The sequence below is a fragment of the Maylandia zebra genome, linkage group LG6, assembly GCF_041146795.1.
Source record: "Maylandia zebra isolate NMK-2024a linkage group LG6, Mzebra_GT3a, whole genome shotgun sequence".
Classification (NCBI taxonomy): domain Eukaryota; kingdom Metazoa; phylum Chordata; class Actinopteri; order Cichliformes; family Cichlidae; genus Maylandia; species Maylandia zebra.
Window position 1 is genome coordinate 35884752 of NC_135172.1, and position 22879 is coordinate 35907630.

General features: G+C 39.5%; 1 protein-coding gene across 5 annotated transcripts; it reads left to right on the top strand.

Moving 5' to 3' along the window:
• Positions 1-4150: 4150 nt before the first annotated feature.
• On the top strand, positions 4151-21455 carry slc2a15b (solute carrier family 2 member 15b). 5 transcript variants are annotated; one of them, XM_004538967.5, is made up of 12 exons: positions 4151-4346; positions 5450-5548; positions 8602-8762; positions 8874-8998; positions 9278-9423; positions 11348-11480; positions 11664-11851; positions 14104-14214; positions 14956-15057; positions 15690-15765; positions 16952-17079; positions 17934-21452. In XM_004538967.5, the coding sequence occupies exons 1-12, from the start codon at positions 4302-4304 to the stop codon at positions 18159-18161; spliced, it is 1542 nt and encodes a 513-aa protein (XP_004539024.2). In that variant the 5' UTR covers positions 4151-4301; the 3' UTR covers positions 18162-21452. The 5 variants fall into 5 exon arrangements, with proteins under 5 accessions (XP_004539024.2, XP_076741263.1, XP_076741265.1 ...); XM_076885148.1 differs by lacking the exon at positions 4151-4346 and adding an exon at positions 5106-5157 and having other exon boundaries at positions 17934-21454; XM_076885150.1 differs by lacking the exons at positions 4151-4346; positions 5450-5548 and adding exons at positions 6577-6747; positions 8261-8402 and having other exon boundaries at positions 17934-21455.
• Positions 21456-22879: the final 1424 nt, after the last annotated feature.

Consider the following 22879-nt stretch of genomic DNA (forward strand, 5'->3'; position numbering starts at 1 on the left):
TCGACCACTGCCAGAACTCTTCAATTTTAAAAATCTGAAAAAGCATTAAGTGCATTAAGTACATTTCCACCTTTTATCAGCTGGTGTAGGAGTCTTTTTCTCTAATCCTATTTCTGCTAAACGATGGCATGGGGCGAGTATATTAGATTTCATCAGCAGCCATCAATCATGGCCACACTTAACACGATCAGCTTCTCAGTTTATTCAGAGCGAACAATGGGGGACAGGCACGTCCCGCCTGCAACAGAGTAAATGAGGAATTTAAATACTGCACAAGAGACTACGGAGGCTCAGAGGGGGCTGACTGATTAAAGGCCACAATATCTGCTTTTCTAGGCAGATGATCTGTCAACTGGATGCAAGAGGAGGTTTATTGAAATAATGGGCTGCTAATGTGAGGTTATTCCGAGCTTCCTGCAACACACACAAACACATACAAACACACACACTGAGCATCCTCATTGTGACAACATGGCTGTGCACGTTCACACAAAACTCACTCACAACCACACACAGAGGCTCACACAGGCACATGCACATGCTGCATTTCCCTGCACAGCATCCCTACTGTCTGCTATTGATGGGTAATTTATCAAATGACATCTTATTCACTGCTGGGAGGAAATTAAATCATGTAGTTCCACATCCTGATTATGATCATGAAATGTCCCTGTTGTAAATTATGTAAGGGAGATGTTAATTTCTTTTCACTGCTTTTTATTTGTCAGCATCTGAGTCTCTATCTGGTTTTTCTCCTAATCATTGTGTTAATGAGCAGACACAATCAGATGGTGAGAATCGCAATAAATTGAGAAAAAAATGTCTTTGCGATATGATGCTGTGGTTTCACTTTTGATGGAAGATAAACGAATTATTCCACTTGTTCTTATCCTAAGCAGAAAAATGACCAGCATAAACCTCCGAGTCACATGAGCCTAAACAACGTAAAGAGATGAACACGTGAACTCTGATCAGAGTCTCACATTTTGTCCGTGTTCCTCAATGTGCACTCTTGACCTTGATCCAAGAAGCCCAGTGAGCAACAAATGAGAACAGGCCTGATATTCATCAAGACCCATCAAGAGACACAGACCTCAGTCTCCAAATTTACTTATAATAAAAGCAAAGATTTGTTCATCGTTTACTGTAATCAAGTGTTGCTCTTTATAACACAAACACAACAGACCAACTAACGTTGCTCTATAATAGGTGTTTTGATGCATTTAGGACTTCATTTTGATGAATTACTACAGGCCAGTTAACTTAGATACAAAGAAATAAAAACACTGCAGCTGTGACTTTCCTTACTCTGTAGCTCCTTTGCTGCAGTCACCTGACCAGGATCACCAGCAAACATTTAAAGCTACACTAATCAATATTTTTAATTAACTATTAGGTCAGCTAATTACCTTTTACATGGCAGGGTTTGCCATGACTGATTACAACAAACTTTCTAAACTTATTTGCACTATTCATAAGTGTCCAAAAACACAAACTGAATCTAATTATTTTGTGAATTAAATCAAATGTTTGCTTTTATAGACCCTCAATTGTTTTTGCAATAGTTTTTTCTGTTCTCATGATGAAAAAGGGTATTACAAATTTATTTAATTATCTATTAATTTTGTGGAACTGGAGGCGAACAAGAGCTGGTAAGTGACACTTGAAACGTGACTGGAAAAGGGAGGAGCTCGGTGACCTGTACCAGGTGTCTATGGCCTCTCCCCTCTCTAAGCTGGGATAGGTTCCAGCCCCCTGTGACCTTGGATTGAATTAGTGGAAAAGGATGGATGGATGGATGGATGGATGGATGGATGGATGGATGAGAAAAGACAAGAGCTCAGACACTTGCGTTTGTGTTCTAATCCCACAAATGTTTTACACATGGCATAATTAAAAGTCAAACTGTACAAAAAGACCAAAAAAAGCTACAATTATGCTTCACAGTCATTATTAATTTGGTGTATACAAATGTATATGTATATGTGCGAACATGTATGCCAAACATCAAGTTTGTGTTGCGTAGTAAGCTTGTAAGTCTTATCGAGTGTTTTTTAGTGTCAGCACACACCTTTTCCTCATAATATTTCATTTCATTACACATTTGTTCTTTTCTTTTTTTACGGTGTCAGCCCAGTGAGTTATGTCCCTGTTCCCAGCCTAATTGATTTTATACACAAAAACAGCATGATGCCGCATAAATTTCACAGCGCTAGAAGTCATATGACACAAGTCATTTGACCTGCATGATGGTCTCAACTTGGTTCGTTGGTTTAAAGTTAGGAGCATATGTTTAAAGGGTCATTGGTTGTGTACTGGAGGAATCTATGTAGGGAATATACTATATCATACCAGGAAATATCAGCAGGGAGAAATCTGATGGAGGTTGCAAAAGGGTGTAAAGGAGGTGAAGTCGCCATCACCCCCTCCCCATGAAAAAATAAAATAAAATCTTGTGTCACTTTGTGTAGTCCATTGCTGACTAAATTCTCCACTTCAACTCACATATCCCTGTATTATTATTATTTCATTTAAACTTCTCACAGTGCATAATATACTTCATGTGATTTATCTGTGTTTTACATATTTTGTGTTTGATTTCTTCTTGTCTTCTCAGCTTTTAGTTTCTAAACACAATTAAACTGTTCTGTGCTTACAACAAACTTAAAAATGTCATTTCATTAAGTAGTCTCCAGGAGTAGCTCTCCAACTTCTTGAAGGACATCCAAAGCTGCACTTTGGATGTTGGCTGCCCTTTTTTCTGTTCTTTATCAAGATGATCCCACACTGCTTCAATAATGTTGCAGTAACGTTGTGTGTCCTTCTACACAGGTATGTTTTTACTAAATTAGAACTAGAAAATGTGTTTTAAAAATGAGAGGTGGCTCAAGGCTTTTGCATTTTTGCAAGGAACTCCATTATCTCATCTTGAAATAACCATAGACCAGGGGTCTCCGATTACTGGTCTCAAGGGCCAGTGTCCTGCAGGTTTTAGATCTCACGCTGCGTCAACACAGCTGAATCAAATGATTAGTTCACTACCAGGCCTCTGGAGAAATTCAAGACATGTTGAGGAGGTAATTTAGCCATTTAAATCTGCTCCGTTGGATCAAGGACACATCTAAAACCTGCAGGACACCGGCCCTTGAGGCCTGGAGTTGGACACCCCTGTTATAGACATTTCAAGAATCATATGTAAAGCAGATGGTACTGTGACTAAAGGCAATTAAAAGGCAACCAAACAGGTCTTCATCCATGACAGTCAGGTGAAGATCTGATGCCGAGCATATCACTTTGGTGAACATTAACTGACATTGTTTATTTGCATTTTGTGTAGAGGACAAAACTGTGAGCAGATGAAAAAAATGATGTCTACACCTGGAAATGTAGGTTTTGTGCTTGTCGTTTCTGAGTAGAATAATTATTTTTATAGAACATTTCAAATTAAAAGCCAAAAGGGAAGCAAAAAATGCAAGTCTTACTCCAAGTACTTTAATTAATCAGTAAAGGTAAGAGAAAAATCCAAACTTAATCTTAAATTCTTTTCAAACTATTTCCATTAAAGGAGGTTACAGAAAGCAACATTTATTGTTACCATAAAGCAATAAAACATAACATAGTTAAACTTCTAATGTCAGCTTTGAAAGCATCTTACTTAACCAGAAGTGAAAAGCTGCACTTATAGATTTCTGTAAAATCGTGCAGCTACCATTTGACTAGCAAGTGCTTTAGGCTTCAATGACTGGATTTTTAAAAATCACTTGTAATTAGCTGGAAAAGGGAGGAGCTCTGCTACACTCATGTGAGTGTTGGGGAGATGAAACTTACAAGATAAACGAATTTAAACAGGAAAAAATGCAAAGTTCAGTGCAACTTTGAAATTAAGTCAAGGTTAGATTTATACAACAGACCTCCAGGTGTATAAGGAAAAATAAAATCTTAAAACTGTAAATCAATTTCTTCCATCAAATTCCACGAAATTTAAGGTTTTTAAGGTAGGTTTTGTGTAATCATGTTAACTGACAAATTATTAAATAAAAATTTTTTTTTTTTTTAAGTAAATTACTCTAATCACTCGTGATCTTTGCTGGGGAAAGGGAAACGATAAAAGTTGTTGGATGGGCCTGCTTTGCAGGCGGTTTAACGACTGTGGAAATTCCGCCCATCAACACGACACGCCTCCTCTCCGGTACACGATCACGGCTCAAACTCTACAAATGGGGATGCGGTGAAAAGAGTTTTGAAAAGTTTTGCAGATGACGAAGAAACTCACACAAGGGGAATAATCATTTATGACTTAAATGGCGGAAGAACTGTTACAGGGAAACAATGAAAAACTCACCTCGGTAAGTGTAAGCATTTTTAAAAATTTCGATCTAATTCCTGGGTGGTATGGTCGTTTCCAGTGATCGCTTTTTATTAGTCACATGATTTTGGAATTATGTCGCGAATGCCTCCAAATCTCATTGTACAACGTTGGTTCAAGGTCATGGTTCATATAAGATGCTTACTGGGTTCCTTGGAAAACTCATCATGACACACTGAACTCGTACAATAGCACCAGTCACCACGTCATATGACATTCCAAGCATCGTTCAATTTACCACAAATCAGGTTAAAAAAAGAATAAAGGAGACTTTAAAAGCAAAAGTAGCCTGTGTGTGTTTTTAAACGGCAAATGAGAAGTTACTCGTGTCTCATTTTAAAGTGGTGTGACATGTGAGCAGCTCCACATGAGATATTTAATCAGAATAAATTGTTGCTGAGTGGGGTGCAATGTCTCCTGTGAACTATATTTAAAAGGAGTGACAATGGCTCAGAGGAGCTGTTGACTACCTTTAGTCATAACAGACTTATGAGTCTTATCTGTTATCACTGATTGTTGTTGTACAGCTTTAAATTCTAAATAAAGTCAGGTACCTTTGATCATGGTGACTTTTTAAAACTAAACATCATTTAGCTGATTTTTCAATACACATTAACTAAACTGTAACATTTAGTCAGCTGCTTTAACATATTCATTTAGGGTAATTGTTTATGCTTCCAGTTTGTTTAGTTATGGTGAAATCTATTGGATCAGGGGTGTCAAACATAAGGTCAGGGGGCCAGAATTGGTCAAGCAAAGACTCCACTCTGACACTGAATGTGACAACGCCTGTAAGTTTTTGACTTTTAATTGTGTTTAAATAGGTTTTACAGCTTAGATAAAAATGGCCATTGAGGCAAAGTTGTTGTGATTTGGTGCTGTATAAATAAAATTGAATTGAATTGAATGAATAGTTAAACTGCTTTACACTGAAAGAAAGGGGAGTTTCACTGGCCTGGTCCACTTCACATCAAAGTGGACTGTTTGTGTCCCACAATGTCAAATGAGTTAGACATCCCTGAGACAGTAAACTCTGTTTGCAGCTTGGTTTTCCCCTCATGTGTTGCTTTGTGTTTTCCACAGCATCTTACAAAGCCTCTGCTGGCAGTGGCTTTCCTGGCCTCATTTGGCAGCTCTATGCTCTATGGCTATAACTTGGCCGTTGTCAACTCTCCTGCAAAGGTATTTTCATCGTCGTCTACATAATAAGACTCCTAGTTTTGTGATTTCATTTGCGTGCATGCTTTTCGTGAGAACTCAAATGTTCCCTTTATGGTTAAACACTGTATGAAATTTGATTCTCAATGGTTAAATAACCCATTTGAACATAACACTCCAACTGAACAAATAAATTGTCATGTGGGGTCATGTGGGCTTATGTAGCGACCTTACCATGTCATTGATACGCTGTAGCTCTTAATCCATTATGTTCCTTGGATGTTGAATTTGCCGCGGTGCAGTCATGTGTTCAGCCCCACAGAAGCATGTGAGCAGGTTCAGGGTATTGTCTCATGTTCGTATCTCAGGACTTAGGATCAGCTAAACCTTTCATCTCCAACTTTCATTTGCATTGTTTTTCTAGAGCTTGGTATCTGTTGTTGAAACTTTATAAATATGTTTTATAGTCGTGGATTAAAGTAACAAAAATTTTATAAAAACCCTGCATCAGTTCCAGGTCAGGAATCAGCCAGCCAGGGTGTTTTCTTAATGCTATTGTTTTTAAATATCCACAATGAAACTGTAATTGGTTTAGAGGGAGGCTTAGACATGTTGAAATGCTTGCAGATGCACTGTCTACATTAAGCTGGGCTACACTGTGCGATTTTTTTCAGTCGCATTATTCAGCTCCTGCTCAAACTCTACGATTGATTCGCAGGGGTTAGAAGTTCGTGGGTCACGATGCAGGGTCTCACACTATACGGCCCGATGCTCTGATGCGACTTGAGTGCTCACACTGTGCGTCCATAACATGAAGCTTATAAGCTTAAACACAAAATCTGTCTCTCCCTCTCTGTCTTTAACAGACACAGACACACACACCACCACCATCAACTTTGCTAAATTGCTAATGAAAAACATTGACCAGGCGGCTGCAGTTGAGCAGCAATGTCCATCCAACTCTTTTCACGGTTGGTGCGCTCGTGATAATATTGTGAGGCCACATCGAAATGCTCGGATGAGCTTGCCAAATTTCTTCAAGTTGTGCCTCCATCGCTTGTGTCCAGATCACTGCCGTGCTGCTCCGTCTTTCTACTTCCAATTCTGTTTGCGCATGCGCAGTGTGAGAGGCTGAGTTGACACCCTCACGAGGGCCGAAAGGATTTCAGACAGGTTTGATTTTCTTGCGACCATACGATTGATGATCGGGAGCTGGTCATGAGGTGTTAATCGCTTCTTGTTACCTCATGTATACTACACGATGCACGACACACGATTAAGGCGAAACTCGGGCCGATCCCCAAAAGAGTCGCACGACTGAAAAATCGGACAGTGTATGCTCGGCTTTAGAAGCTTGACATGAGTTTCATTTTTATAAAAATAGATTCACGAGATGATTAGCTTAGCTACTGGTCACGGGAGGATGGAATGAAGTCACAAGTCATCTCTCTAATGCTCTAAAACGCACACATTAATGTAATAACTATTTCCTGGCACGGCTAATTTCAAAAGACATGGAGCCAATTTAGTTGCTTCTGCTTGTGTCCTTTGTCTAAGCTAGCAATTTAGCTAGCGTAAGCCGACTCCCGACTGATATGGAAGTGAGATGTGAGAATAAAGTCAATCTTTTTCTTGAGAAAAACAGAAAAATACTGGGTATTTCCCCAAATCCTGAATGCTCTGCACAGAAGTAGGGACAGCTGGAGCAGTTCAGTTCATTTTGTTTGGGTCAGTTTCTTAGTGTCAAGTGATCTAAAATTCTGTTATCTGTTAATGTTAAAATTAATGAATTTTAACATTAAAAGTTTTAACACTTCCTCAGAGCATTGGATCATCTGGCTTTGGGGTCAATGGGTTTGTACTTCCAAGATTTTGTTGTTGTGTTAACACAGACCTGAACACTCCAGACATATGACAACATTCAGAAAGTAATATTTTAGTAAGCAAGGTAATATGGAGGAGTTCTATTCTATTCTATCCAGCTCTTTTAAGGAGGAGCAGGTCAGCAGTTGAAACCTTTCTGACATCATATGACACTTTCTGTTGTTTCAATAATTTTCATTACTTTGTATAAGAAATCAATACAGAAACAAAGCAAAGGAGCAAATATAAATTTCCCTTCCTGTTGGTTATGGACACTTACTATGTTGTTACTGTCGTATGCTTCTTTATGAGATCTGTAGACTTTCACTGAGGCCTTTTTATGTGCGATAACATAGCACATAGTACAGGGAGAATTTTTGAATTGTGTCCTCTCCTGCACCTTTTCTGTATTCTTTTGAATTCATATTAATGTATATATTTAATTCATATTTTTCTTAAAATTTTAATGCAATGGATCATCCTGGACACTTTATTGAGTGAAAGGCATCACCGTCAGATTCATCAAGCATGCAGTCGATGAGTCCTTTTCAGCTTTGAATTTGACTTGACTTAAATTATTGAAGTTACAACATCAAATTTTCATTTATCAGGTCTTTTGGGGATATATTGTGACGTATCATTTATGTTTCATTTTTTGTGTCATGTCTGTAGTGTTACAGTTACGGATGCTCACATTAAACATGTTCAAGGTTTCAAAAAGTTTGATCGGTGTAATTGATAATAACTTAGTATTTGCACTATTCACAAATCCAGGCTTCTGACTGCTCTATTTCAGGCTGTTTTTGCAACTCTTGGCTCTCGTTTATGTTGGTAAGATTGGATGTATTTATTATAGTCGTCTCATGGCTTTAGATGTGAGCACAGAAGCTCCACACTCCTCTTCAAACTTTCGGTTTGCAAGGAGCAGTCGGTCAGAAGAAAGTTGCTTTAAAAGGAAGAGGAGCTGGTTTCAGAGAGCTGGTTTCAGAGAGCACATGGCTGCACGAAGCTCAGTGTAAGAAAAAAAACAACAATATTTTGAACTCTGGCTCCTATAAAACTGCTGTGCTAGAATAATAAATAAAAGGCTAAATAAATAAGATATCTAAAAAAGGTAACATTATCTTTTGATTGCACACAATCTTTTTACACTGGGTTTGATTTATTTGGGGTGTTTTTTGCTTAGAAAATGAATTTACCTTGTTTTCCACCAGTACATCAAAGACTTCTACAATGAGACATTATTAGAAAGTCATGGCTTGACTCCGGATGGGCATCTTCTTACCGTCTTGTACTCTCTTACTGTGTCAATCTTTGCCATTGGTGGAATGACCGGAGCACTGCTGGTGGGCAGACTAGTTACCAAATATGGAAGGTCAGTGTGACCATGTTTATGAATTTTGAGTGCATGTTTATAAATTACTATTAACCTGTGACAGACTCAAACTTAGAGAGCTGAGCAACGAGAATCACTGCGTCCAAACAGGAAAGGGACTCTGGTGAGATCCACTGCACTTGTTTTTATGGGCGGAGCTCTGATGGGCTTTAGCAGATGGTGCAGAATTCCTGAGATGGTCATCATTGGGCGTTTCATCACAGGAGTACATTCAGGTAGACATGCCTACTGTTCCTGGTTGACTAAAATTTATTCCAATGTCAATAATCTCCTCTTAATATTTATTACTGTTATTATTACTGTCACATATTTGTCTGTAATTAGCAGCACTTTGTGTTGTTGGTGAAAAATAGCTGTATATACATTTCCTATAATCTATAAACAGCTGAGTCATTTATGCTTTAAATTGCCTTTTCAGTTCATATTTGGTGTTTTGTTCATTTTTGCACCAGCACAGTCAGACTGTATTAATTGCACTTTCTTCGTTTCTACAGGGATTTCTCTCAGTGTGGTGCCGATGTACCTCGGTGAGATCGCTCCTAAGAATTTGCGAGGCTTCCTGGGCCTTGTTCCCAGCATTCACATTTGTCTTGGAGTTTTCATCGCTCAGGTCCTGGGGCTCTCGGAGATACTGGGAAAGGTTCTTATACTGTGATGTTTGACTGGCTTTCATAGTTCTAATATGTAATAAAAATAACATTTTGAATTGATGCATGCATGCAGAGACTCTGTGATCTACAATTGAGCAGATGCACAAAGCGTTGCAAACAATATACTTTCAGACAGAAAAAGCTTCAAGACACCCTATGTTTACTTATGGAATAGCTAAATATACAGTGGGGCAAAAAAGTATTTAGTCAGCCACCGATTGTGCAAGTTCCCCCACCTAAAATGATGACAGAGGTCAGTAATTTGCACCAGAGGTACACTTCAACTGTGAGAGACAGAATGTGAAACAAAAATCCATGAATCCACATGGTAGGATTTGTAAAGAATTTATTCGTAAATTAGGGTGGAAAATAAGTATTTGGTCAATAACAAAAATACAACTCAATACTTTGTAACATAACCTTTGTTGGCAATAACAGAGGTCAAACGTTTACTATAGGTCTTTACCAGGTTTGCACACACAGTAGCTGGTATTTTGGCCCATTCCTCCATGCAGATCTTCTCGAGAGCAGTGATGTTTTGGGGCTGTCGCCGAGCAACACGGACTTTCAACTCCCGCCACAGATTTTCTATGGGGTTGAGGTCTGGAGACTGGCTAGGCCACTCCAGGACTTTCAAATGCTTCTTACAGAGCCACTCCTTTGTTGCCCGGGCGGTGTGTTTTGGATCATTGTCATGTTGGAAGACCCAGCCTCGTTTCATCTTCAAAGTTCTCACTGATGGAAGGAGGTTTTGGCTCAAAATCTCACGATACATGGCCCCATTCATTCTGTCCTTAACACGGATCAGTCGTCCTGTCCCCTTGGCAGAAAAACAGCCCCATAGCATGATGTTTCCACCCCCATGCTTCACAGTAGGTATGGTGTTCTTGGGATGCAACTCAGTATTCTTCTTCCTCCAAACACGACGAGTTGAGTTTATACCAAAAAGTTCTACTTTGGTTTCATCTGACCACATGACATTCTCCCAATCCTCTGCTGTATCATCCATGTGCTCTCTGGCAAACTTCAGACGGGCCTGGACATGCACTGGCTTCAGCAGCGGAACACGTCTGGCACTGCGGGATGTGATTCCCTGCCGTTGTAGTGTGTTACTGATGGTGACCTTTGTTACTTTGGTCCCAGCTCTCTGCAGGTCATTCACCAGGTCCCCCCGTGTGGTTCTGGGATCTTTGCTCACCGTTCTCATGATCATTTTGACCCCACGGGATGAGATCTTGCGTGGAGCCCCAGATCGAGGGAGATTATCAGTGGTCTTGTATGTCTTCCATTTTCTGATGATTGCTCCCACAGTTGATTTTTTTCACACCAAGCTGCTTGCCTATTGTAGATTCACTCTTCCCAGTCTGGTGCAGGTCTACAATACTTTTCCTGGTGTCCTTCGAAAGCTCTTTGGTCTTGGCCATGGCGGAGTTTGGAGTCTGACTGTTTGAGGCTGTGGACAGGTGTCTTTTATACAGATGATGAGTTCAAACAGGTGCCATTCATACAGGTAACGAGTGGGGGACAGAAAAGCTTCTTACAGAAGACGTTACAGGTCTGTGAGAGCCAGAGATTTTCCTTGTTTGAGGTGACCAAATACTTATTTTCCACCCTGATTTACGAATAAATTCTTTACAAATCCTACCATGTGAATTCATGGATTTTTTTTTCACATTCTGTCTCTCACAGTTGAAGTGTACCTCTGGTGCAAATTACTGACCTCTGTCATCATTTTAAGTGGGGGAACTTGCACAATCGGTGGCTGACTAAATACTTTTTTGCCCCACTGTAGGTATAAAGACAAAGATGGTAAAGATGGAATGAATAGTTTTAGATGATGATATTATTATTTTTTTAAATCAAGGTTTAGGTGAGGTCTTTGGTTTTTATTGGGGTTGTTTTTTCCCCACACAGGAAGAGCACTGGCCTCTGCTTTTGTCTCTTGTGGCGGTTCCTACCATGGTCCAGCTGATACTGTTGCCATGGTTTCCAGAGAGTCCACGATATCTGCTAATAGAGAGAGGAGATGTGCATGCCACCATTGCAGGTTAAAAAGTGCATTTCTTGCTTTCCTTTTCTGAATAACCTAACCCCTAACCCCTATTACAAAGGAAGATCAAGACGCCTAGAACAGATTCTCAAACTTTACATAATCCTTTCACTGTGATACTTGAAGGATGAATTAAAACTGGTTTAATAAAAAAGACTCCTGTTTCACTCCGTTCTGTAGCCCTAAAGTGGTTCCGTACTAAAGGAAACATTCAGGCTGAGGTTGAAGAGATGCAGGAGGAGCAACGCTCTTTGTCCTCCATGCAGACCCTCTCTGTCTGCAGCCTCCTCATGGACAGCTGTGTCCGCTGGCAGGTCCTCACTGTTGCAGTGGTCAACATCGGCATGCAGCTGTCTGGGATTGATGCCGTGAGTAGGAGAACTATTGTGTTGTTTTTTTCATCTTTTGTTTATATGTGTGTGTATTGTCACATTTTGAATGTGCAACAACTGTGCAGTTATTATATGAGAGGGAGATCTTATAGTGCGAGAGTTCCCAGCTGGGCTCCTCCCGTCCATCCATACATCACAGTCTCACACCCACTGAATGACTAAGCAGGGGGCGATGTGACCATGCCTCATTATCTCCTGGTGCTCTCCCTCAGCGTTACCTCACATAACAAGGTCCACCCATCCGAACACAAAGTCAAACACATCTTTGTACTCATTGCTTCATATGGATGGAGGCTCCAGGCATGCAGGCTCATATGCTAGTGCCATTTCGCAGCAGGGGTGCACCCCACTGAGTCTCTCAGTCCCAGCTGTTCCAGCCAGGAACACTGGAAGGCTTCAAACCTCCAGAAGAAGTAGTGTCTCCAAATCTGAGACACGAAAAGTAAAACTAAGCAATTCAAGAGAGTTTGAAAAGTAAATGTGCATGTTTTTTCTTAAAATATTGGATACTTATAATCATATTCATACAGACTGAGTTTGTGCACAACCAGATATTATTCAACATGTTACAACATGGTGCTTTTACAGTATTTGTGGTGCTGATTTTGTAGAGTTATTACAGCCAGCTGGGGAGCCACTCAACCTAGGAAAAATGATGAAAGAGCTATTTCTTCTGCAAGTACTACTGTAGCTATACTGTCATTCACATCATAAAGTGGCAGCCCCGCTATTATTTTGTTGCTGCTCTTGCTTTGTTTTCGTTCTTCCACTTCTACACGAAGCAAGAGAATACGACAAAGCATCGACTACATATTCATAATCATAAACAAGTGAAATCATGGATAAATCGTGAAGAAGGAAAAGAAGGGACAAATAAATGCATAACTAAATTCATAAAGTTAATTTTCAGGTAACAAAATATTTTCCAGATGAATGTAATGAATGATTTCCAGTGTCTTTGTACTGGTTGTAGTGGATAATTCAGCATGAGCAAAATCAGTTCCAAATAAGAATGCTGTAATAAAACGGATAATGAGGATTACGCTCTTTGGTTGTTTTTTCTTAAGGTAGAGTAAGTTGAGACATGTGCTGAGGCTACCTGCATCTGTTTAGGATCAACATACTCCACTAAAAAGTGAACTAGGTTTTATCCACTTTTTGTAATGTGGAAGTGTAAGGCACTAGGACATTTGACACAAATGTGCTCAATGAACGGTTTCCTGAACTAGGTTGTATAAAGTAGAAGTTGCCATTAAACTATTATGTTATCAGCATCTGTCTTCTCAAGGACAGTTTCTCAAGACAGATGCTTGTTTTGGTAATACTGAAGTAGTATAGTTGGCATTGTAGCTTTGAGTAAGCCCAGAGATTAAGTCATTTTAAGACTGTGATTTTCTCCTACTTAACTTTTCCTACTTTAACTGTACATACCTCATTGTGTAAATCTAGGTTAGGTTTACACACTGAGGCATGTCAGATTAGATGAGCTAAATAATCCAAGAACACTTTTGAAATCCTGTGATTAGATGAGGCTACTTCTGTTAAACAAACAGTTTGGCCTGAAAAAGCTGAAAAAATCTCCAGAGTGAAATGAGCCATGGCTACTTTGCTTAGCACTCTGACATCACTGCAGTGTTACTGGCTTGCACTTTAGTGCTCATGTGCGTAAAACAAAATATATGAATCAACTCATATAACACAATTCTTATATTAGAGGAGATTTTAGCTCAGTAAGGAGGCGTTTTAGCCTAGCAGCTTATATTCATCTTCATCAAATCTTATCCCAGTTGTTTAAGTTTCTGGAATTGTTTGTGCTTGTGCAGGCCTTCTGCTTTGCTCGTCTGTTTGCATACTTCAAGCCTCCAATGGTGATGAAATGTTATATGTATGGTTACTAAATCAACAAGACAGCATTTAACTGCACTGATCACGATCTTGTCCGCACATCATCAATGATGGATGTTGTATCAGCAAAGTGTGATTAATGAGAATGCGCAAATTAATTTCAAGGGGAGTACTTGTCAGGAGTCCATACTGATGAAAAGCTGTATCTCAAATGCATGAGTGATGGTCGGCCTTGTGATAATGATCACTATGATGAATCGTGTGCATTACCAGATAAGCAGAGTGACTTTTTGGCTCCTTAAGGAAACAAGGCAAACTTTGATTTTTGCTGTATCAATAGTCCAAAGGATTCAACATATCAATAAACCTTGTGTCAATTTCAGATCTGGTTCTATACAAATGACATTTTTAGGAATGCAGGACTCGCAGACCCTTATATTCAGTACACAACAGTGGGAACTGGGGCCATTGAGGTCATCTCAGGGATGCTGGGGGTGAGTAGACACACACACATTAAGATGAAATGAATGTATTTCTATTATACAAGGATTTTTTATATTTTGGACTTGTAACGTTGGAACACAGATGTGATAATGTGCTGCTGTTTTCCTGGTCTGAGATCTGTTTGACCAGTGTTAAAGCAAAAATATACAACAGAATTAAGTATATTGGGAACTTGACATAAAAAATTGCATTTTTTGTTTTGTTATGGATTTAATGGCTGCTAAACTGAAAATAGAATTAGCAGATTAATTAACCATGAAGCACTTGGGGTTGCAATAAATCTGTGCCTTGTATGACTGATGGTAACTTCAGTCTTGATCCACAAGAAAAAGAGAAACTGGGAAAAACAAATGCCTTCCCTTCTGATAAACATGTAACTTCTTACCTAAAATACTTAAAAGAAATAATGACTTTGGTTATTTTGGTTATGACATGTAGTCATGCACAGTCTGTTTTGTTTAACTTGACTGTTTCAGTTTGTGTTTTCTGTTGTCTTGGTCATGCTTGCATAAAATCTGATTAGGGGAAGGTGAGCTGAAACCTAATGAAGGTCATTTATTCTGTAGCGTGCACAGGGTCATGTTATACTCTATTGAAAATAGATATATAGATATAGATATATATATATATATATAGGCAAACGAAAGATTTGTATAATTGCAACTAACTTTTTGAAAATCTATTTTTATGGGTTAGTCACATGTAGTCCTGCTTATTTGTCCGTTATTTAGTGTTTCACTATTGAGCGTCTGGGCAGAAGACCACTGATGATTGGTGGTTTCCTTTTTATGGGACTGTGCTGTGCCGGAATCACTGTGTCTGTCCTCTTCCAGGTACATGTCATCTGATATCCTGCTGGTTTAGGAATATTTTGCATGACATTATAGTACATTACATGGAGCTTAGGACATAACCAAATTTACATAATTTACATAAATTATTGTATGTCTTCAGATGAAAAAGCCTCTAAGTGACACCCTCTGTGAAAAATGAGAAAATTATATCAGGTGAAAGCTTCACTTCAAAGCCATGCTAAGCCTCTTTCCAAACATGGTTTGCTAGCAGAAACCTCTAAATGCCACTAAAAGCTACCATGTCCACAGGAACACCAGTCAAAACACACTTATCTGTAAGATTGTTTTCAGTTGCATGTTTAGCAACTATTTCCTATGTCTCATCCAAAGAGGTGGACTGCACAAAGGATGATGCACAAATGCAAAGCAGGTTTCGCTGCAAAAGACTATCAAATTTGTTAAAAAGCATTTCATTCAGTGACCATTTCACTGCTGTTAAAGTAAACTCACTGAAGCTGAACATAGGACACTGACGAAATATTTAAAACAAAATAAAATGTTAGATAGGCTTAGAGATTTTTCCATCTGAAGTCATCATATAAATGAATAATATTAAAAAAAAACTGTGTGTGACTATCTGCAACTCATGACTTGTGTTTGACCAATCACAGCCGCAGTTGTCCTACATGCGCTACATCAGTGTGGGCTGTGTTATTGGGATTATTGCTGGCTTCTGCATAGGTCCAGGTAAAAAAAAAACAAAAAAACAATCTTGTATCTGTATCTGGCATGAAAACTTTCCAACACTTTCAAAGCTACATGTGATTGCATTAGCTAGAAGTAATCCTGTGTATGAGGAAACACTGCACCCTGCTGGAAACTTGCACAATAGCAGGCATTAAAGCTTGAAAACATCAGCACCCCATCCTCCACACTCCTCCTCTGGCTGTGAGGAGATATTGTATTTCATTAGTCTTGTAAATTAGGAAATCCTAACTGCCACACTGCTTCCATTCTCACAGCCATTTGTACACTGGATGAGATGAGTGAAGTGAATTAAGAGGCAATAGTTTACAACGATGAGAGCCACGTCGAGCGAACCTGCGAGGATGATGGATTAGAACAAATCTGGTTTACATAACGTCATTCGTCAAACAGGCAAAATCTATACCTCAGCAAACAAGGATTTCTCTTGCTGCAATTAGACTTCTAATGGCTCATTGTTCATAAGCTAGCTGTGATGAATATGGTTTCCTTCAAATGAAACCTTGCTTGCACATTGATGCCCTCCCATATATACCGCAGATGTTGACAAATTATGGTGTAGTTATTGGTTTGACAATATTAAACTTTTCTCTCTGCAGTTATCATGCACAGAATAATGAGGACATTATTCGGAAAGCTAATCATTAGAGCTTATACTAATGCATATTTCTCCTTCATAGCCTTCACTTCTAACAATGAAGAATCACATGTTTAAAGTTAAGGCACATCTTAAACTAATGAATTGCATGAGCTAAGCTATTCTGTGTCTTGTGGTTCAGAAGTGGAGTTTTGCCGTCTTGACAAACACCTTCCTCTCTTGTCAGTCTATGATTAGTGAGTAATAATGAACACATAATGAAGTACATGTAGAAAAAGGAGTGTAATATAATAGCACTTGGGCTTGTGAAATGTTTATCATTAATCATCTTCTGTTAATTTTGAGTAACTGCCAAGGAAGAGTCCTGAGTGGGAGTATTGATAAAGTAATTGATGAACTAAGATGCCGATGTTAATTTCACATCACCCAATAGATTCATATAGCCATACTAAGTAATTAAATGTGATTTGTGTTATAACAGGATGCTTAGTTAGATTAAACTGTCTTCATGTGGTGTTGTTGGGAATATTTTTGGAATAAGAAAAATATGTTTTTGTGTATTCTTTACAGCGGGTGTGCCTTTCCTGATCACTACGGAGCTGTTTAAGCAGTCTCATCGACCGGCTGCGTACACCGTAGCTGGTTGCCTCAACTGGATGTCCAACTTCACCATTGGTTTTGTCTTTCCCTTCTTAGAGGTTAGCACTGACTTGTATCCCACAGAGCTAAATTCAAATGTACACAAAAGCCATCTAAATATACTGTCCAGTTTATAGTGAAAAAACCTGTAAAAAGGCTTTATTTCTATTTTTTATTTTTTTTGTACATGTGTAGTCTTGACATTTGATGCACATCTACTGTGTGTATACGACTGGCTGTGCACTTTTGTCTGAACAGAAGTGACTCCACAAATACCAATAAAATTGCCAATTAAAAGTCCCGACCTTGCTGTCTGTCATTGTCCTCGGCTTCGTTCCAAGTGAACAGCTACAAAGTAAAGAGGACAATTAATTGTTAAGTTGACAGTGACCGAGGCAGTCAGTAATTAGTCTGGCCATAGATCTTAAAATATGAGATTGCACGTTCCTTAATCTTTCTGTTTTTATTCCACATGAAGCAAACTAACTTCATTGCTCTCAGAAAGTGTTTTAGGTCTTCAGGCTAGCAGGTACCGTCTTCCTCTAGTCTCTGGGATAAGCTAGGCTAAACACCCTGTCCTGTGTTTTTTCTGTTTTATAGCCTACCTTAGAGTTTATACCAAAACATTTCCCCTGCTGCAAAACATCACCGATTTGCTACTGATCTTACTGTCTTTTCCAGCAAAAATAATGGCAATAAGGGCAATAAAAGAGCCCCTGGCTAGTTTGGAAACCTAGTAGATCATTTACAGCTTTAAAAAAAAAGGGAAGTACTTGCCTTAAAAATTTGCTATGTTAATGCTAATGCTATTAATGCTAACGTTAACCTTTAAGCCAACAAAACCAATAATCTACCTTTCATGTTTTGTGTCTTTAACTGTGCATTTGTATTTTTTTGTGTCCTTCCACCCCAGATTGCTACAGGTCCTTTCTGTTACCTGATCTTCTGTGTGGTCTGCTTGGGAGTGGCTGTCTATACCTTCTTCATCATTCCAGAGACCAAGAACAAAACTTTCTTGGAGATCAGCCAGATGTTTGCCACCAAGAATGAGATCTGTGAAGAAGAGCTGTATCCAAATAGTGAACTAAAAATGGCTCTGATGAACGGCTATGGAACCCTCGACTTCCATAACAAAAAATAGGAATTCAACCAGTTGAATAGGAGCTCAACCAACACTGTCAGTGATACAGACAAGGAACTGTCAGATCAGCTGCTTCGTGCAAATTGTCACTGCATACAGTTATGGTCAGAAGTTTACATACTCTTCATGGGCATGAATGTCATGGTAATTTTGGACTTTTAATGACTCCTTTGAATTGTTCTTTTTTTAAGGTTGGAATGATTGTATGGCAAACATTTTTAATGCTTTTAGAAAATATGAACTGGGGACACAGTTGTGAATTCATGTTGTATTTTCTCAAATCCACTCAAAATTAAAAGTATGCATACAGACTCAAAAATATACATATATCCCCACTAATATTTGATTAAACGTCCTTTAGTGGGTTGGACCTTTTGTAGATGCCTTTGGTAACCAGAATTATGCTTCTGTCATAACTCGTACTGGACATTTGATCTTTCTTCTTGACAGAACTGGTAGATTTAATTTAAACTGGTTTCTTGATGTGGTAATAGCTTTTAACCATAGTCTATGGAGGAGGTGGGGGCTTTGGGAAGGCCATTCCAGAATCTTAATGTTAGCGTCCTGTATCCATTCCAAAACCAGTTTTAATGTGTGTTTGGGATCATTGTCCTGTTGAAACATCCAACTGTATCAAAGTTTTAACTGAAGAATTTGACAGTAGTTCTTCATTATCCCATCCACTTTGTGCAAGGTACCAGTACTACTGACAGCAAAACAGCTTCTGAGCATGATGCTACCACCACCACACTTAAAGTTGGTGAAGTGTTCTTAGACTTTGAAAGCCTCACCTTTTCTCCTCCAAGCACACCTCTTTTGGCCAAATTGCTCAGTCTTTGTCTAATCTAGCCATAAAACTTTTCTCCAGAAGGCATTTGGCTTGTCCGTGTAGGCAGCTACATATTTTAGTCGAGCTTGAAGGTGTCAGTTTTGGATCATCCCCAAATTCCTTTGACTTTGTTCTGAATATCGGTCAATCCAGTGAATGCTGTCAAACAAATCCTTTTTATACTGGCGAAGAGAAACTCCTAGCTGTAGTCGATCATGATCACTAACAAGAAGTTATCAGACCTTGGCCTTGTCAAGTTCAGAGATCACAGCACAAACACATCCTCTTCCAAATACACATGCATGCAAACTTTATATAGAGTAATTAGTTAGTATACCGCTGAAGAATCTTGTATAGTAGCTGCACAAGATTGCTCAGTCAATTTTTAATGCTTTATCATTTACAAGACACAAAAATACATCTGACCCTGGATTTCTTTTGTCTGTTTGTTCTTTGTGTTTTGCCTATAATAACAAGCAAACATACAAAACATTAATATGAAAAAATTCCATTCATAAACTCAGAAGTGCATTTCTACTTTAACATCAAGCCCTAAGCAGCACCTCTGAGTTAGCACAATACTTTGACTTCTTTTGGGGGCTATATTTGCTTCACATTCATTGAGCTGATGTGATGCTGGAAAAGGACTCCCACACTTAGAAAATTAAAATCAAGAGAAATATTGTGTGGCATCATTGCGTCTCACCAAAACTACCATAAAGCTAACACAACAACACTTGCAATTACAGCACGAACAAAAATGAATTATGAAAATAATACACAAATAAAACGGAGATTTTCAAACTGCAACCAAAATCATTCCCAACAGTGACATAATGGAAAAACGTTGCAAAAGGAGCTATTCACACCAAAGGGCAACAACAGAACTCAAACTTTGGCCTGAAAGGCAGGCAAATGCTGCCCAGTAAGTTAAAGCTTTAATAAAGGCAGGATTATTCTGATTCTTATTATTGGTTAATAAATCATTCATTATCTCTAGAATTTAGTGGTTTACAGATCTGCCTGACAAGTAAAGACACCCTAGTTTTATCCCGTGAGAAGACAAAAATCCCTTTGAGACTGCATCAGGAGAGGCCTCCGGTGCAACAATCTGCCAAATCAAAAAAATGCATAGCTTTCCACTTTGGCGACCACGTGTTAATAAAGTAGCAGCTGAAAGGAGCTTTATTAGCAAATAAATCATTCAACAGTAAGGTTCACAGTTCATTCTTGGGTTTGTAATAGCAGTTTAGAAAACATTGTCACCACAAGGTCTATTTAGTTGCAGATCTAATTTCATCAAATAACATCATTTTTTATCAACAGGGAGACTGTCGTACACAGCAGGCATCTAACTGCTCAATATGGGCAACAAGTGCTCAGAAAAAAACATACTACAGTACTGCATGCACTAAGGAAGATTTTTATAACTGAAGGGCAAATAAACAGACCTTACTTACTTTACAAGTGTTTCACAGATATAAGCTATTAAAAAAAATGTTAATAGCTGTCAAATTTGGCTGGTGTTTCTCCTGCAGATGGTATGTAGTTATTAAAATGAATGTTTTGGTAATGCTAGCAAGTTTAGTTAGCAACGTGCATTCACAGGCTCTATGGGTAAATTACAGATAGTTGTTAATTAAGGATAATTGTTAAATACTATAATTTTACTCAATAAAATTTGGAGTACAGACTAGAGTAAAATTACCTGCAAAGCAAGAGCTCTAAGACAGCGGTCTCCAACCTTTTTTGCGCCATGGACCGGTTTATGCCTGACAATATTTTCATGGACTGGCCTTTAAGGTGTCGCGGATAAATACAACAAAATAAAACTAGTACCGGTACCGAAAAAAAGAAGATTTATTCATAACACACGTGAAAAGACCCAGGAAAACCGAGATAACGATAAAAACGATAACAAAATAACGCTGAAAACCGATAAAAACCCTGAAAACCATACATTTCACACCTGAGCCTCAACTCTCACGGCCCGGTACCAAACGACTCACGGACCGGTACCGGTCCGAGGCCCGGGGGTTGGGGACCGCTGCTCTAAGAGGTCTGAAACCACAAACATAACAAGGAGGTCCAGTTTGATGACTCGAATTAGATCATATGTCTGCAGACAGCTACCAGCTATTGCTGTTTTTTCTCAATGGGGAAATTAATAAGCAAGAACAAATATTTTATTTTGTTCGTTTTACTCTAATACTGCATGTGCTAACACAGGTGTCTGTGGTGACTGACTCTCTTTTGGAGTCAACCTCAAATTTAGTTATTAAAATAAAAAGTGATCTCTGGCTAATGACACAGAGGCAGCATGTATTAGTCAAAATGTTGTTATGACATTGTAAATCAAACAAAGTGTTTTATTATCTACCTCTGGTTCCGTCATTCTGCGCAAAGTGTGTCAGTTAAAATGTTACTAAAGTGTTACTAAGTTATGACCGTCTACTTTAGTCGTTCATCTCAAACTGTGTGATCATAGCGTGAAGAAGCTTTGGTAAAATGTTGCTCAGATGTACTTCTCAGTGTGTTAGTGCCATCACTGACTATTTTTCTCTGCGAGGGTCGAACATTTGCCATACCATATGACGTGCTATGGCATATTTGGGAATCATACAGTATGTTGAGAGATGGGGAGCACTGCTTTTCTTTCGCTCATCTCTTCCCTCTGCCTTGAGGCTGGCTGATCCATCTGTCAGGCCCTGCAACCCCCAGCTGAGGCAGAATGGATACACAATGTCAAATGCCTGTTTTGATATCACAGATGAGAGAAGAGGGGTGGACCGTGCCAATGTTGGAAACATCATCATATCACTGTAGGATTGGTAGAATACTCACAGCACTTTAAAACACGTCTTCTTTACTCACAAAAGCGGAAGGAAAAGTGAGGCAAACTGTGATGGAAGGTCAGGCTTTGGCGTTGTTGATTTGCTGCTGAATGGACAGAAGCGTTTCGGTCTTGCAGAGAGGCACAAGTAGGGGCAGCATGGCTGTTCATATGTAATGTCACTTTCAAACAAAGGGCTCCTTGTCACCGAGACTACAGTATATTTCTGTGGATAATGCCAAAGCATTGTGCACATGTGAAAACACACACTTACACGCAGGCTCGCTCCGCCTCGGGCTGGCAGAAGCTATAAATCAAACAAATAGCATCACAGCCTGGCGAAGAAAGCATTCCAACAGATAAAATGCTCTCCTACACAACAAAGCCACGCTCACTGCGTAATTAATTGCAACAAATTACCTCTTCCTCTCCCTGTCGGCCCCCACCTCGCTTTTTTACGGCACTGACAAGAGCGCACGCTCCTGCGCACGTGTGTGTGCAGATGTGTATGCGCACGCAGCGCACAATCTACTGCGCACTGTGGCACCGGTACGTAGACTCGCACACAAGCGCACACACGTACACACTCGGCCTGCACCCTTCATAAGTGCTTTAATGTGGCTTATTGCAGTGTGAGGTCCCCTTAGCCGTGGAAATATTCGCTTGACGGATGTGCTTTGTCGCCGGCGCTCCCCGGCGGAGGGCGGCTGTCAGGGAGGAGATGATAACATTAACAGGGAGGCAAGGCGATGACAAATGCCTGTTATCAGCGAACGAGGCCGGTGACAAATCGAACGGCAGCGCCCAAGCAGCCCCGGCGCGGCGTAATAAAAAAGAAGATGGATGGCACACCCAGGCAGGGCCCGCGTTAATGCGATTTCCACTGCTCTCCCTGACTCCCAATTAAGGCTGGGGGTGGTGGTGGTGGTAGAGCGCGGGAGAGAGGAGACAGAGACTGTGCGCCTCGTGAGTGTGAGGAAGGAGGGAAGCTAAAGATGGGAGGAGGGAAGACTGCAATGGAGATGAGAAGAAGTTAAAAAAAAAAACAGTGGGGAT